General features: G+C 34.2%; 1 protein-coding gene across 2 annotated transcripts in view; it reads right to left on the reverse strand.

Annotated features, from left to right (window-relative positions):
• LOC137637877 (X-linked retinitis pigmentosa GTPase regulator-like) overlaps window positions 1-14,310 on the reverse strand; it is a 49,703-nt gene extending 35,393 nt beyond the window's left edge. For both annotated transcript variants that reach the window (XM_068369987.1, XM_068369986.1), the window contains exons 1-5: window positions 14,264-14,310; window positions 11,974-12,099; window positions 8,311-8,403; window positions 7,533-7,595; window positions 6,584-6,736 (exon numbers count right to left, since the gene is read on the reverse strand). In XM_068369987.1, coding sequence (XP_068226088.1) covers window positions 6,584-6,736; window positions 7,533-7,595; window positions 8,311-8,403; window positions 11,974-12,099; window positions 14,264-14,294 — 466 coding nt within the window. In that variant the 5' untranslated portion in view covers window positions 14,295-14,310. The remainder of the gene's footprint in view (window positions 1-6,583; window positions 6,737-7,532; window positions 7,596-8,310; window positions 8,404-11,973; window positions 12,100-14,263) is intronic.
• Between the last annotated feature and the right edge of the window lie 917 nt (window positions 14,311-15,227).

Here is a 15,227-nt window from a genome sequence, read left to right on the forward strand (position 1 = left end):
GTTTACTTCTATACATATAAGTGCGTGTGTGTGTGTGTGTGTGTGTGTGTGTGCGCATTAGAATACTTCCTTCCCATTGTTCTGCTTTTATCTTTATTCATTAAAAAATTCACTCTGGAATGTTGCCCAACAAGTTAAATTATTGTTTTTTTCACCTGTTTCCCATAATTGTGGACGTGCCATCAATAATAATAAATCATGTTTAATATATTAGTTTCGGTAGCAATAAAAACTTTTTATAAATCTACAGATATAGGAATGAGAAACTGCATGAATTCTAAAGATAAAAACAGGGTTCAAATATCAACATGCAGCTCTATCACAGACATCAACCCAGACAAGCTTTCCAATGTCAAATGCCGCAAGTAAGTTATTCCCTTGCAACCCCCCCCCCCCCACTCCCCACCCACCCTTCCAATTGTCACACCAACCACAAACTCCACCCATAACTCTTCCACGGTCCCTCCCTCCGAATGACACGCCAAACCAAACTCCAACTTCCGTTTGACATGCAACATTCCATGGACCTTTAATTACCATCGGCCTAAATCAACAATTTCAGAAAAATGTCCTGACATGGAAAATCCCCGCACACACCCCCTGTAGGGGGTACACCTTACAGTCTGCCTTGTGTAACTCATTGTAGACAATAAGGAATTCTTTGCCGAGTCCTTTCCAGCCCTCAAGCTGCCACCACATTTTCTACCTTGAATTTTTCCTTCATTATCTCTTCACACTTAACCCTTTTACCCCCAAAAGGACGTACTGGTACGTTTCACAAAAGCCATCCCTTTACCCCCATGGACGTACTGGTACGTCCTTGCAAATAAATGCTATAAAAAAAATTTTCTTCATATTTTTTATATTTTTTTGAGAAAATTCAGGCCTTTTCCAAGAGAATGAGACCAACCTGACCTCTCTATGACAAAAATTAAGGCTTTTAGAGCAATTTAAATAAATATACTGCAAAATGTGCTGGGAAAAAATAACCCCCTAGGGGTTAAGGGTTGGAAATTTCCAAATAGCCTGGGGGTAAAAGGGTTAATTGTCTAACTTCTTTAACTTAACGTGGTTCCATTCTTACATCATACTTCAGTAAAAACTCCTCAGTGAGCCCTTAGAGACTTGAGAAATCATTACATAACTAAATTTCTCAAAAATGAATAGATTGTGTCCAGATTGTGGAATTACATTCCTAATCAGGAAGTTGAATTGGTGGCTCATCAGAAGGTCTTACTATTCCCAAGACATTTTATATTCTTAATTCATTATTTTTCTTATAGTTTATTTATTTCTCTATTTCCTTCCCTTACGGGGCTATTTTTCCCTGTTCGAGCCCTTGGTCCTGTAGAACCTTGCTTTTACAGCTAGAGTTGTTGCTTCACTAGTATTAAGAACAATAATAATAATAATAATAATAATAATAATAATAATAATAATAATAATAATAATACATACATACATACATACATATACCAAGGCACTTCCCCCAATTTTGGGAGGTAGCCGACATCAACAAATGAAACATAACAAAATCAATAATAATAATAATAATAATAATAATAATAATAATAATAATAATAATAATAACAATAATAATAATGACAATAATAATAATAACACATATACTTGATTATCAATACTGTACCGTACTTTCAAGGTCAATGTCTAAGAATATATTGCCTCCAACTCATATCCAATATTTTCTCATGAAAACCAAGCATAAAAATGCAAGTAATAGACCCATCTCATGCAAGATGCAAAAGCACAGGAATGTGGAAAAAAAGTTGGCGTGGAGAAAATTCTAAAGCTTCCTATAAAAAAAAGACTGAAATAGTTTAAATATCATGCTAATGTGACACTGGCCTCAAGAAGAGTAAATGAGAGAGGTAGTGACTGGCTGGGTACAATACAGCTGCGGGTTGTCTATTTTTTTTACCTGTAATCCAAATTGGGTGTTTTGTTTTGTGATTTTAGGTCATTAAGTTTTTAATAGGGAATTTGTTCTTCTGGGAATCACCAGCGAGTTATTCAAGCAACTATTTTACATTGTTAAAAAGACCCAACTGACAGATTTCTACCATGCCTCAAGAAGCACAAAAATTTAAAAGCAGATATCATCCTAGACTTGTACCCTTCAAAATTTTCATTACTTTGGTGTTGGTAAGGAATACTGGTAGATTGTTTCCTTACTGCTATGGTCTGAGGAGATCATGTAGTGATTGGGCCATAAAAACAGCAAAGAAAGACCGAGTAAACAAAAAATATGTGCTAATGATATTCTTGATAAGAACCTGAAGGCTTTGGTGTTACCAGTAAAACAGCCCAACATTCACGCGAACAGCTGGTGAAATTCACCATATGGAGATCTATTATTGTGGTGAATGGAGCAAATTAGTTGTTTTAATATTTATCTTTATTCTAAGAATGAGATGCCCTCGCGAGAGGGTATTAGGAATGTGGGTTGACTCATAAAAATATATTAGCATTAGTACTAAATCCAAACAAAAATCTAAATTATAAAGCGTCTTTCTAACATACTCTTAAAAACAAACTTTCATTACATTCATAGAAACCAATGGATTTTTGCATTCTAGATGGATAACGGGGGAGGGTGGGCTGCGGCTCCCTAGCAGTACCAGCCGAACTCGGTTGAGTACCTCGTCAGGCTGGGAAAGGCGTAGAGAGGAAAGGTCCCCTTTCTTTTATTTGTTTGATGTCGGCTACCCCCCAAAATTGGGGAAAGTGCCTTGGTATATAGCATGGAATAGATTCAAAATTTTCAGATGTCAACCTACTGTTGTATGTTCAATTTATGTACCATGCTCACTAAAAATAAAACACTATAAAACATGCTATTCTGATAAGCGAGTAGATTTGTAATAATAAATTAAGACATTTCCTAAATTTTAGAACTTCTAAATTAATACTATACAATACACACAAGTTCTGAATTCCTTACCCTCCACATACTATAAATTATATCAAATATAATTGTTTTTACAAAAAGCTCAATGAATATAAATAAAGATTAAGATCTGGGTGGTCCATAAATTTCTCCTCACTGAGAGAAGATAGAAATCCTACCACAGAATCTGTAAATGATATATATACATACAGTATATATATATATATATATATATATATATATATATATACATATATATATATATATATATATATATATATATATATATACATTATATATATATATATATATATGTATATATATATATATATATATATATATATATATATATATACATATATATATATATATATATATATATATATATATATATATATATATATATATATATATATATATACATATATATATATATATATATATATATATATATATATATATATATATACAGTATATACATATATATATACATATATATATATATATACATATATATACATATATATATATATATATATATATATATATATATATATATATATATATATATATATATATGTGTGTGTGTGTGTGTGTGTCAAAATTTCCTCTTAATTACCCATGCATTAAAAGAAAACAAATTCATATCATTATTATTATTATTATTATTATTATTATTATTATATGCTAAGCTACAACCCTAGTTGGAAAAGCAAAATGCTATAAGCATTGTTACACACTTCAGTACTGTACATAACAATTAATCATAATCATCATTACTGTAATCAATTTTACTTATTATCACTGCCAAGTGTTCCATTTTTACTTTTTTTTCTTTTACATATACTGTATGTAACAGTGTGTCTACAGTAAAAGTAAGTTTTAGCTTAATAAGTTCTTAAAAATGTATACAGTACAGCAATAGGTGTATAAGAGTTATGGTGGTTTATAAAAGCTTAAATTTATAGACAAAAAATATGAAAAATGTGATAAAAATAATGAAAAAATACAGCAGATTTATTGTATCTCCTTCACGTTTTTGAAGATATCAATGGGGTTCCAGATATAAAACATCTATGATAGCTAAGGGATTACTATCTTTCAAAATATTACTCCCTAGCACTCTTAGATAGCGATGATTGAAAAAAAAAAAATCTGAAATAAAGAGCAAGAAAATTATGATTTTCTAAGCAGTTGAGACTTAAATCACACAATAACTCTTAAATAGCTGAAAACTATTAATTTATCTATGCAGTCTTGTAAGAATATTCCTTACATGCAAAAATATTCTGCCGGAGCTTTCCGCAGATAAAACTTAATCAGTAAACAGACGTTAGATATCCTCCTGGCTAGTAAAGTGGTAATATGTCTGCCTAGCATTCGCATGACAGCAGATCGATCCTAGCCCGGGACCGTACATTCAAGCCGTTTATTGGTGAGGCCACTGCTGTGGTTGGGCACCACAGTGGGGAATTGGGCTTGCCTGGCTGACGTTCTAGTGACCATCTTTTCTGATAAAACTGGAACTGAAACCCAAAATTTCCTTAAATCCCTGAAAAAATTGGCACTTACCACCATAACCACAATAACTCTGGATCTTTATATGGATATATCTTTTAGTCAAGGTAACTATTTTCACACTCTAGCAACAACAAAAAAACTTCTCAACCTAGATCTTTATTTGAATGTATCTTTTGGCCAAGGTAACTGTATTTTCACAACTACTGTATAGGGACAGATTTTTTATCAAGTGCATAGAGACCATCTGCCGGACACAAATCTGTACTATTGGCTAATATTTGAACAAGTTAGAAGATTAACATAATTCCCCTCTCAAGAGTTTACCAACCGCCGCGCAACCTCGTAGCTGTGGCCGTGGCTATACAGCAATGCTGTGTGATGTTTCATATCACACTCGCTTTGAAACCACTACCGTACTTATGTTATATCAACGCCAAATATTGCAATTTATCATAAGTGACAAAAAATACATTCCAGTTAAAAGTCTTCAACTGCCAAATGTTTTGATTCATATCTATCATTCCTCTTCTTCATTCCCAGCGTTATCCCTACATTAAGGGGTTGGTTGCCTGATGTGCCCTCTCCAGAGCCTTCTGTCATAGGCATCCTCTTCCATCAATCCTCTTCTCTCTGCATCATCCTTCACCTTATCTCGCCACTGAATTCTCTGCCCCCTCTCGATCTTATCCCCTTAACAGGTTCCTCCCAAGACCTCCTCACTCCCTCCCTGCCATCCATCCTCAACACCATCTCAGTCGTAACATTCTTATCATCTCTGTGATCTCCACTACGCCTGCCATTCTCCTTATTTCTATTTACCAATCTTTCAATTGAGTTTTAAAGCTAGAAACTCTCCTATTAACTCTCTAGACTCAGAGACTTCTTCAGCTGATCTTACTACTTCTGAGAAGTTTGTCTGATTCTAACAGAAGCAGAGAGCCCTGCTAGAATATTAAGAATCTCTATTCTTTGTGAAAAAAGTGTCTGGCAACCAATTGGCTTGACTACGGTTCTCATGATAGCCTTGTAGCTCCTGCCTTTACATTAATGTTAGAAAAAACCTAACTTTATTGTTGGAGGAATCCATCTACCATCTTTTATTCTTGGCATAATTCTATAGAGAAAACAAATTTATCAGATAGTTATATATCTGGTAGGATTTAATGGTATACGATATGCAACCACTTCAAATCCCTGCAATATAAAGGCTCATCATTTCAACTGAAACAAACCATTAAATTCATAAAAACTGACATAAAACTAAGAACTTTTTTTTAATCTATTACTCACCAGCCTAAATACCAAAGCACCTATTCAGTCTGGGACAGCAGAAGGAGCAGGGTTTCCCTTTCTTACCACATACCACTAGCCAACTACTCTAGTAACAATTCAATTGTTGTCCCTGTGCCTGTTCATTGCTAATAGCCACTTGGCTATATACTAACTCTCTTATTATCAATCAACTTATTCTGCCTTGTTTTTCAAAACAATTTAATACATACCTAATTTGAAACTAGACAAAGTCATACGTTTTAATTTGTTCTAATTCTAATACCATATTACTCATTTTAAAAAATATTAAATCACGTCGGAGCTGAAAGGGCCCGTTTATACTACGTGGATTATATGAAGTTCTTGGCAGTAATAGGCCTGTGGTGTGTTTGCCCCAAGATGGCACCAATCAGGTATACTGGAAATCACAGAGGAAGTTAATTGGAGAGAATGGGGTAAAAAATTTTCATCTTTTTGTCAGAGGTCGAGAAGCCAGTAACTTTAATGATTAAAACATAATGACCACAAGTTAAGGCTGGTACAAGTGTGGTTTCTGGGGTCTTTGTTACGGCCCTTCCCTTTGATGAAGGAGTTATCAAATTGGAAGACAGCCTGTGAATAGTGGTTTTCACACGCCCCTGATTTATACACGACACTCACGAGGTGCTCGCGCGAGGGTAGTAACCTCTGCATTCCATGCTTTTGATTTTCTCTGGTATATTTGGAAGATTTATATCAGAAAAAGTAGAAAGAAGGACTTTTCACCGGGCGTCACAGGTCTCTCCCCAGAAATAGATTTTTCCTTCGTCAAAATCCCTTTTTTCTTCTCAACAAGTATTTAGGGGATGGACATCCTTAACATTGGAACTTCTTTCTACTTACCATTAAGAAGAGCTGAATGTGTACTCCCCGCTGCCAAAGAAATGACTGGGATATCGACTTCAAGGACAAGAACAGGCGAATGACGGTCCTCGAGATCCTCTGTTCCGAGCTGACCATCTCCATTTTGACCCCATGCGTATACGCCTCCGGAAGCTGCGGCATTTCAGATAAAATAAAAGCAATATGTAGTAACTTCTAGTCTTGAGAATTTACATCAAAATATTTCAGAGTTGATTTCTATATATTAATGATGATATATAACTAATTGTAGTGAGTAAAGTAGTTTCAGTTTGGTTATTCCATACAATTGACACAAATTTCTTATTATACATTAGACTCTCTATAGCTTATATGACAAATCGATTTTAACATTGCTACTGATCTTAAAATATCTTAAGTTTTTTATTCATTACTTCTCATATAGTTTATTTATTTCCTCATTTCCTTTCCTTACCGAGCTATTTTTCCTTGTTTGACCCCTTGGCCTTATAGCATCTTGCTTTTCCAACTAGGGTTGTAGCTTACATACATACATACATACATATACCAAGGCCCTTCCCCCAATTTTGGGGGGTAGCTGACATCAACAAATGAAACAAAAACAAAAAAGGGGACCTCTACTCTCTATGTTCCTCCCAGCCTAACAAGGGACTCAACCGAGTTCAGCTGGTACTGCTAGGGTGCCACAGCCCACCCTCCCCCGTTATCCACCACAGATGAAGCTTCATAATGCTGAATCCCCTACTGCTGCTACCTCCACGGTCATCTAAGGCATCGGAGGAAGCAGCAGGGCCTACCGGAACTGCGTCACAATCGCTCGCCATTCATTCCTATTTCTAGCACGCTCTCTTGCCTCTCTCACATCTATCCTCCTATCACCCAGAGCTTCATTCACTCCATCCAGCTAGTAATAAAAATAATAATGTAAGTAATATGATAGGATGCTCACCACATGAAACGATGGTGTGTGCTCTGCCACATGCTACATGCTTGACTTTTTCAGGTTTCAAGGCTGCAAAAATCGTAAGAACCAATTCAGGAATAAAGCTATAATGTATGTGTATTATAAGCAGATACAATACAACACACTTATACTCTTAAAATATTTTATAAGAATAAAGTTAAAGACTCCGGAATCTAGAGGAACAGACACTTACCAATTAGGAAGATTAATATTACTGTACCAAAACAGATAAAACCAACAGGCATAAGCTCTGTTGGTGATATAGAAACCCAGTAATGATTTGTTTTCAGAATTATGTACAATCATCTTTGGTGGCATCAAATATAAAAGCTACAATACTCTAAGAAAATTTAATTTAGACAAAATACTAAAAAAATTAACAAAAAATTTGAGGATTGTTACATTCCCAGTAAGTGCATTTCAGTTCCGAAGAGTAAAAATAAAAGATGAACCAAAATCATATAAGATCTGTACAGAATATGAAATAAAAAATTACTTTTCCCTAAGTATTTCTTTCTCAACCTCTCAATTTATTCTTTACAAACCAATTAATTATCACAATGGCTTTTGATAAGTCTACATTTCTTTTTCAAAGTGATGGATTTTACAGCATTTATAAATGAGAAAACATTGGGAATTACTATTAATTGAGTGGAATATCAAATCAGGAGGCCTAATAAGTTAAGAGGTCTTGATATTTAAAAAAAGCTGCAAGGTCAAAATAATAATTACTTTCACAGACAAAGATATCTTTTCCTTTTACCTTTGACACATGATGGTTTAGAAACTGGCTTTGTGGATCCAAGGCCGAGCTGACCCATGTCATTGCTGCCAATCATAAACACTCGCCCACTCTCTGGAAAAGACGAACTGTTCTGCTATACCACCAGAGTAGAGTACAATATACTATACAGATTATACAAAAATTCAGGTTACAATACAAGGGAGAAAATTTTACTTCCATTCATAAACATAAGTTCTATGTTTAATTCATGATACAGTATTATCCTTTGATAATAATTTATCTTACAGTATAAAGACTTCTAAAACAGAATTGCAAAACATAAGTCCTTTTAAAGCAGCTGTTTAGCAAGTAAATGGTATGACTAATAATATACCTTAGGTGGTACACTGTAGAAAATAACTTGAGGTATATATTTGACCATTGCTGAAATGATTTCAGCTCTGTTCATTTTATCCGTTTACTCGCGTTTCCTTTAAACTTCATTTCTTGCCATGTCCCATTCTTATTTCTCACTCAAGAATAAATCAAAAGGAGATACCCTGTCAGAGTCCTGCAATTGAATTCTAAACACTCTACTGCTCAGAAACCTGTAGGTTGTAGGGGAATAGTTTGGCTTCCCTTCCATTTTATCTTTAAAATCATTACCTTAACTATTATTGAGGACAGAGGTTATGGTTTTAGTCTGGGATGGATGTAAAAGAATGACTGGCCCTTTCTTTTCTTTGTCTACCCCTTTCTTGGGGGAACAACATCCAACAATGACTTTGGTCTAGTTGAGCCTAACACTATCTAATAAGTAGTAATAAGAGCAACGTTTTATTCAGTAGTCAAGTAACAAACTACTGTAACTTGACAATCGACATAACGGAAAGAGGAGACATCATTCTAGGAGAATAAGCATTAGAATCCAGGAAACTGGACTGCACGACCCAGCCCTCAAGCCCAGGAGGCTATGCACTAGAGAGGCTATTGGGCACCCAGAACAGCCGAGAGAAAACCCTGCGGTGCACTACGAACTTAAAAGAGGTTGTACAGCAAGTTCCTTACTTACATGCTAGTTTAAAACCCATGGTTTGATGTGATGCTTCTCTTATGCTATTGCATCGGTAATAATAAACTGTTTCCCTTATTCTATATCTAGTTAGCACTTCAATTTTCCTCTTTGTTTTTTGTTTTTGTGATCATTTAATTTTAGATGGACATTGGCATTCTTGATGGATTTTGAATCTGACCTCCCACTAATTTGATGTTTCTTCAGACAAGAGCAAATGTAACATTTAAGCAATTGACATAAGAGACAAGTGACAGTTTCAGTGCCTTGCTCAAACTGAGAAATAATACACGGTAATCCATTAAAAAATGCAACCATTAGTAAATGTTATGCTCTGATAAATTAATGATTTTCTCGACTGCATATGGGAAGTTCTGGCTATTTTTTTTTCTAACAACTTAATTTGATTTCAATGAAATTTTAGAAAGACTTACCCAAAATGAGAATCTAATTATTTTTGTGGCAAACAAGAAGAAAAATAAACACAATCAAAGACAAGACTTCAATAACACATAGAAAAGACACTCTAAATTAACTTGAACCTTTGACAAAATTCAAATAAAAATCAATTCAGTCAGCAATCTTCTATATAATTCTGGTCACTGGCCTTTTCAATCATAACTAATAAATGAGAATGTTAAACACAAGCCTGTCATCTGTCCATGTACGCATTGGGAAATAAAATCAAAGGGAAATAACTCTATAATTTACAAATATTTCATATTGCTATAGGTCTTCTAAAATCTTTTGATGGGCTGGATAAGGGCCATATCATAGTCTGGAGACCTCTGGTATGAACTATTATGTGTATCTACTGTGTAGCTTTGATTGTCAAAAATAATGCAAGATTATTGTCCCCTTGCTACAAAAACATCCATATTTGTAACTAATATATTCCTACTGTTGTGTAGCAATCGTATCTAATATGATAAATATTTAGAATCATTTGTATATTCCTAAACACATTTAATTTCTTTTAAGTAGGAATATTTCTAGCTCAAGCAAGAAAATGGACATTAAACCTTGATAACAATTTAAATGTGGATAGGTGGGGCAGGGATTTTTGCCTCGTGAAAACCTAGCACATTTTCCTTTGATATCAGGGACCGGAAGAAGAGATTCAAGTGGGCTTATGATGAAAGGACCTGTTTGGTATATCTGGGAATTGTTACTCGTCATGAAAATAACAACGGGAGAATGACTCCCGCAACTATTCCTGACTGATAGGGCCCAGAACCAGAAGAATTTATAACCACCTCAGATCTTATGTAGATGACAAAGAAAATGTGGAAGAGTCACTTCCTTCAATGTTATATTCAAACCCTCAATACTTATGGAACCAAGTTGTTCTTCCTCAGAGTCTGAAATGGAACAATGCCACAGACTTTGCAAGTTCTCAGTTGAACTGAACACAGTTGTTCCCTTTAAAATGTGACTTACATACCAACCTGATTATCTCAGAAAGTAGGGAAGTTACAGTGTTCTTGGACACCTTGTACATGAAATTACTAATGAATGGCTGCTGATACTTGAAAGACATTAGGACCTATTCAGATAGCATTATATTACTCACTCTGGAAACAAAAACTTTTCATAAGACTCAGCGAGAAGAAATACAGAAGTTATCAAATCTTTTCTTAGGAACTAATGGGTTCCGATATTTTCCCCAAAACTCAAAAGTGAATTAGAATGAGGGCAGTCCCCAATCCTTTGATAAGCAGACACGATAAAGGAGGCTATAAAGTTTGCCTATACGTGTTGTCTATACTAAGGCTAGAAGAAAAGATGTCTTTTTAAAGGGAATCTATCCGGGAAATCCTTCACAGGCATAAAAAAAAGACAGGAATTGACTTTAAAGAACGAGAGCCACATCCCACTCTAGACAAAGGTTTGTAGAGCTGAGAAAGACTATTCAAAGCTCCTAATGAGCCGATAAACTCTAACAAAGCAGATGTCCATGTTCTTCGGTCGGACGACTGGGTTCAAGCACAGCAATGGTTTTTCCTGAGACCGTCTTCAAGCAGAGAAATGGCTTTTCCTCATGAAGACCAAGAAGAGCTAGTTTTGTTGAAATGAGACTAGGTAGTCCCAAGTCCATAATCGGTTCAAGAATAGCTCCAACGAGAGACCTGAAAACAAACTATAAAAGGTGTCTTATTTTCACGGATACATGGCGAACGAAGGCATCAGCTAGGGCAGGAGTATGATCGAGAAAAAATTCCCATAATGTTTCGTCATAATGGCATAAGTCTATGCTATATTTTATTCTTATAATGTAAGTTGAGTACTTGCAATATAGTTATTCCTACACTATATAGTAATTCAACTACATCAGCTCTACAATATAAAGATGAATCATAACCAAAATGCAGTTCACTCGTGATAAATCACCAAACAATAAAATATGACACAAACTTGAGAAAAAGTTTGTAACTAATTTAGCTTTTTCACAGTGAAAAGAAATTTACTACACAGTACTTTAAAATATGAATGATAAATATATTGCTCTAATTAACAGTGCTTACTTATAAAGTCTCAAGATACTTCAATAATGATATCAACCTTAAGAAATATATTTCATATTAACGACACCTATAAGGTAAAAAAAAAAATTGAAATAAAAAATATACCTGTGACAACAGCAGTATGTTCATCTCCACATGCCAATTCCAAAATCCTGTCATTCTTGATCCAAAACTTAGATGGAGAATTGTCAGCGAATCTACTCTTGCCAAACGTAAATACAGCACCGGTTGCTATAAAAGAAAAAAATAAATTTAATACCAAGTATACATATTTGATACTATACACATCACACTTGCTCTTAAGCAGAGTTCAAACATTTGCAAAACTGATTTAATATAGCAAAAGCTTCAAGCTTCACAGCATGCAAATGATATATTGTACAATACAATGAATTACTGTTTTAGAATCATGAACAACATCACTACAGAAGCCACAGCCCTCATAAGTGTGAACAGACTTATGTGATTATCTATAAAGACTTTTTTATCAGTAAAGTGATTACTACCAAGTTGCAATCATATAATTACTGTGTTAAGGCTTGTCAACTCTCAGTATACAGTAGCGGTTAAGAATTAATCAACGAGTACTGTATAGAAATACAATTAGAATTTGTATTCTTGTTATTACGGTGGTTGGTGTGGATATGGAAAATCGAATCAAATGTATAGTGCAATTCAAGAGAACAATTATGAATAAATATGTATGAAAATCAGAGAGAGGGGCTTGATAATAATAAAAAAATATAAACAGTAAGTCCATGATAAATCTGACAGTCCTTTCAATCAGATGCAACTGTTCCCTACAGTCTATTTCAACTAAGCTGTGTAGCTTTTAAAGTTCATAATGAATTACCCTAAATCTATTTGGTTTTCATCTTTTATTGTCAGAAAACAACAAGTTAACATTCATATATCTAAATTTTGAGCAGAAATGGGTATAACCATCTAATGTTTAACAATGTAAATGGCGATTTTCCTGATTAAAAGCATTTACTATAAAAGAATAATTTATTCTTATTTAAAGCCTAAAGGGTAGCACATTAATATGACTAGCTTAGGGCAGAAATAAGATTCACCTATGCCTTAGAATATAAAACTTCTAAATAGGGTAACCTACTCTGATGTAATCTACAGCGTACATACGTGTGGGGTTCTAGGCTGGTATAGGAAGGAATGCAAAGCTTCGAGGTTTGCTAGTGTTGGTGCATGAGTAAACATTTACGATTATTTTAACATGTTTGGTAAATCTTTATATTTGCACATACATTGGTACACCTTGAGTTTTCATGTTCCCCCTAGTCCCCCACCCCACAAACACCACTTGCGTAAACCCGCCCATCGTACATTAAGGGGTAAAATTATAGTTATAGACGGACCAACGTTTTGAACAGAAATACCTGTAGATTTCTTGCAGTAAATAATGTGCTTTCACTGAATTTAACCTTAATTTCAAAAGCAAATAAACCAAATACCGTAAGACCGTTTAAGAACGGAGATATTTTCTTAAGAAATCTAATGGTTTTTGTTTCGCCGTGCACTCGCGGGAAAAATCAAGCTCCTATGTACTGGCAAGCAGTAAATGCTGAGCTGCGCATGTTAATCCTATTGATTATTATTTCTTAGATAATTAAGTTTTAAATTGCATAGAAAATAAGTGTCGTTTTCAAAGAAAACGGACATTTTTCTATAGGAAACACCTGGTTTTTAGTAGAAAAGCTTTTTCCATCCATAAATAGGAGTCTTTGTATATCAGAAGCCAGTTCCTCACGCATTCATTATAAATGGACATCAACTAACCTAAACTTTCACCCCTAACCTAACCTACAAGTCGTGTCCTTACCTACTAACCTAAATGGGGGGGGGTAAACGCCACACCCCCGCGACACCTCTTACACTGCCGTATTCTAAGTTAGACATAAAAAATACAGGTGGCCGCTATCATACATACACTCCAATAACTATAATTAAACCCATTAAGGTACCTTCCAAAGGTGCACGAGTAAATTTATACAATACAATATAACCCGACTAGGCGTACGTTAAGACAAGTTTGATCCAGCTTATATAACCTATGATAACCCAAATGCTATATTCCATAAAGCAACAAAACAATGCTGTCAATATCGCCTTGATACGTTAATAATTTAACTGATGTGAAAAGTAAAATATACCGATTATCAATTATGACATGTTTATGACAAGCCATGACACTGTCAGCTAAAGGGCAATGACCCATAGATTTGACACAAGTTCATTAATCAATAAAGAGTAGTTTACATATAAACCACACCATTAAATAATATTGCAAGATATTCATATGATTACTGTGTCTTAATAGGTGTGTTTCACTAAATATGCCAGTAACAGTAATTAAAATAAGCAGCTAATCACCTACCAGGTACGTCAAAGTCGTTGTCGGCTGTCATTTTCAACCCAAACAATGTTGTCTTTCAAACAGAGCAGACGACAATGAATCACATTGGTGCTGTTTCTTATAAAACATTTATGCAATCTCTATCATAAATCAATTATTTTGCTTTTGTTTTATTTTAATTGATAAAATTAAATATCATAAATATCATTTTATTCTTTCTGATAGTTTATCTTATCCTTAAACCTTAGTGAAGTTGGCATGACAAACAGAACAGTTTCGCTGTTTCCTATAACTTTTTGTGCAATCTCTATCATAAATAGATATTTTTACCCTTATTTTGTTTTAATTAATAAAATTAAATACAATAAATATAATTCCATTTTCCTGATAGTTTATTTTATCTTTTAATCTTATTAAACATTGCATTACAAACAGAACAGTTTCGTTTCGAACGGCTTGCAAATTCTTCTTCTGTTCTTAAAGGTCAAATTGCTCAGAGAATTCCTCGAAAATAAGTTCTATGTGTAATTCATGGGTTAGGGCCAATAAAATTGTATATTTCATTAATGATAAGTATTCTTTTATAGAATTATATCGACTAAATTATGTAATAAAACGAAATTTACATAATTCTTAAATGTTTAACGTGGAAGTTCTAAAAACAATTAATGAAGAAAATATATATTTCAAAGCTATTTCACCAGTTTGATAAGTATTGATGTAGGCCTATTGTATTTTTATTTTTAATTTTGAGGAATATTCCATTGCCTCGCTGTACGTGTAACAATTATCACCATAGTCGTACGGTTCCGAAATACGTAGAGTTATTGATCTTTAATCTTAAAATAGAACTAAGGTCATTGCTTGCCCAAATGACATTTGAATTGCCAGCCAAGTAGCCTACAGTAAGCCTGAATGTCACCAGACATAGGCTAGTAACTAGGAAGTACAAAGTTTATCTATATATGTATGAAGTTTGCTGGTA

This window comes from Palaemon carinicauda, chromosome 3, assembly GCF_036898095.1.
Source record: "Palaemon carinicauda isolate YSFRI2023 chromosome 3, ASM3689809v2, whole genome shotgun sequence".
In the NCBI taxonomy this organism is placed as follows: domain Eukaryota; kingdom Metazoa; phylum Arthropoda; class Malacostraca; order Decapoda; family Palaemonidae; genus Palaemon; species Palaemon carinicauda.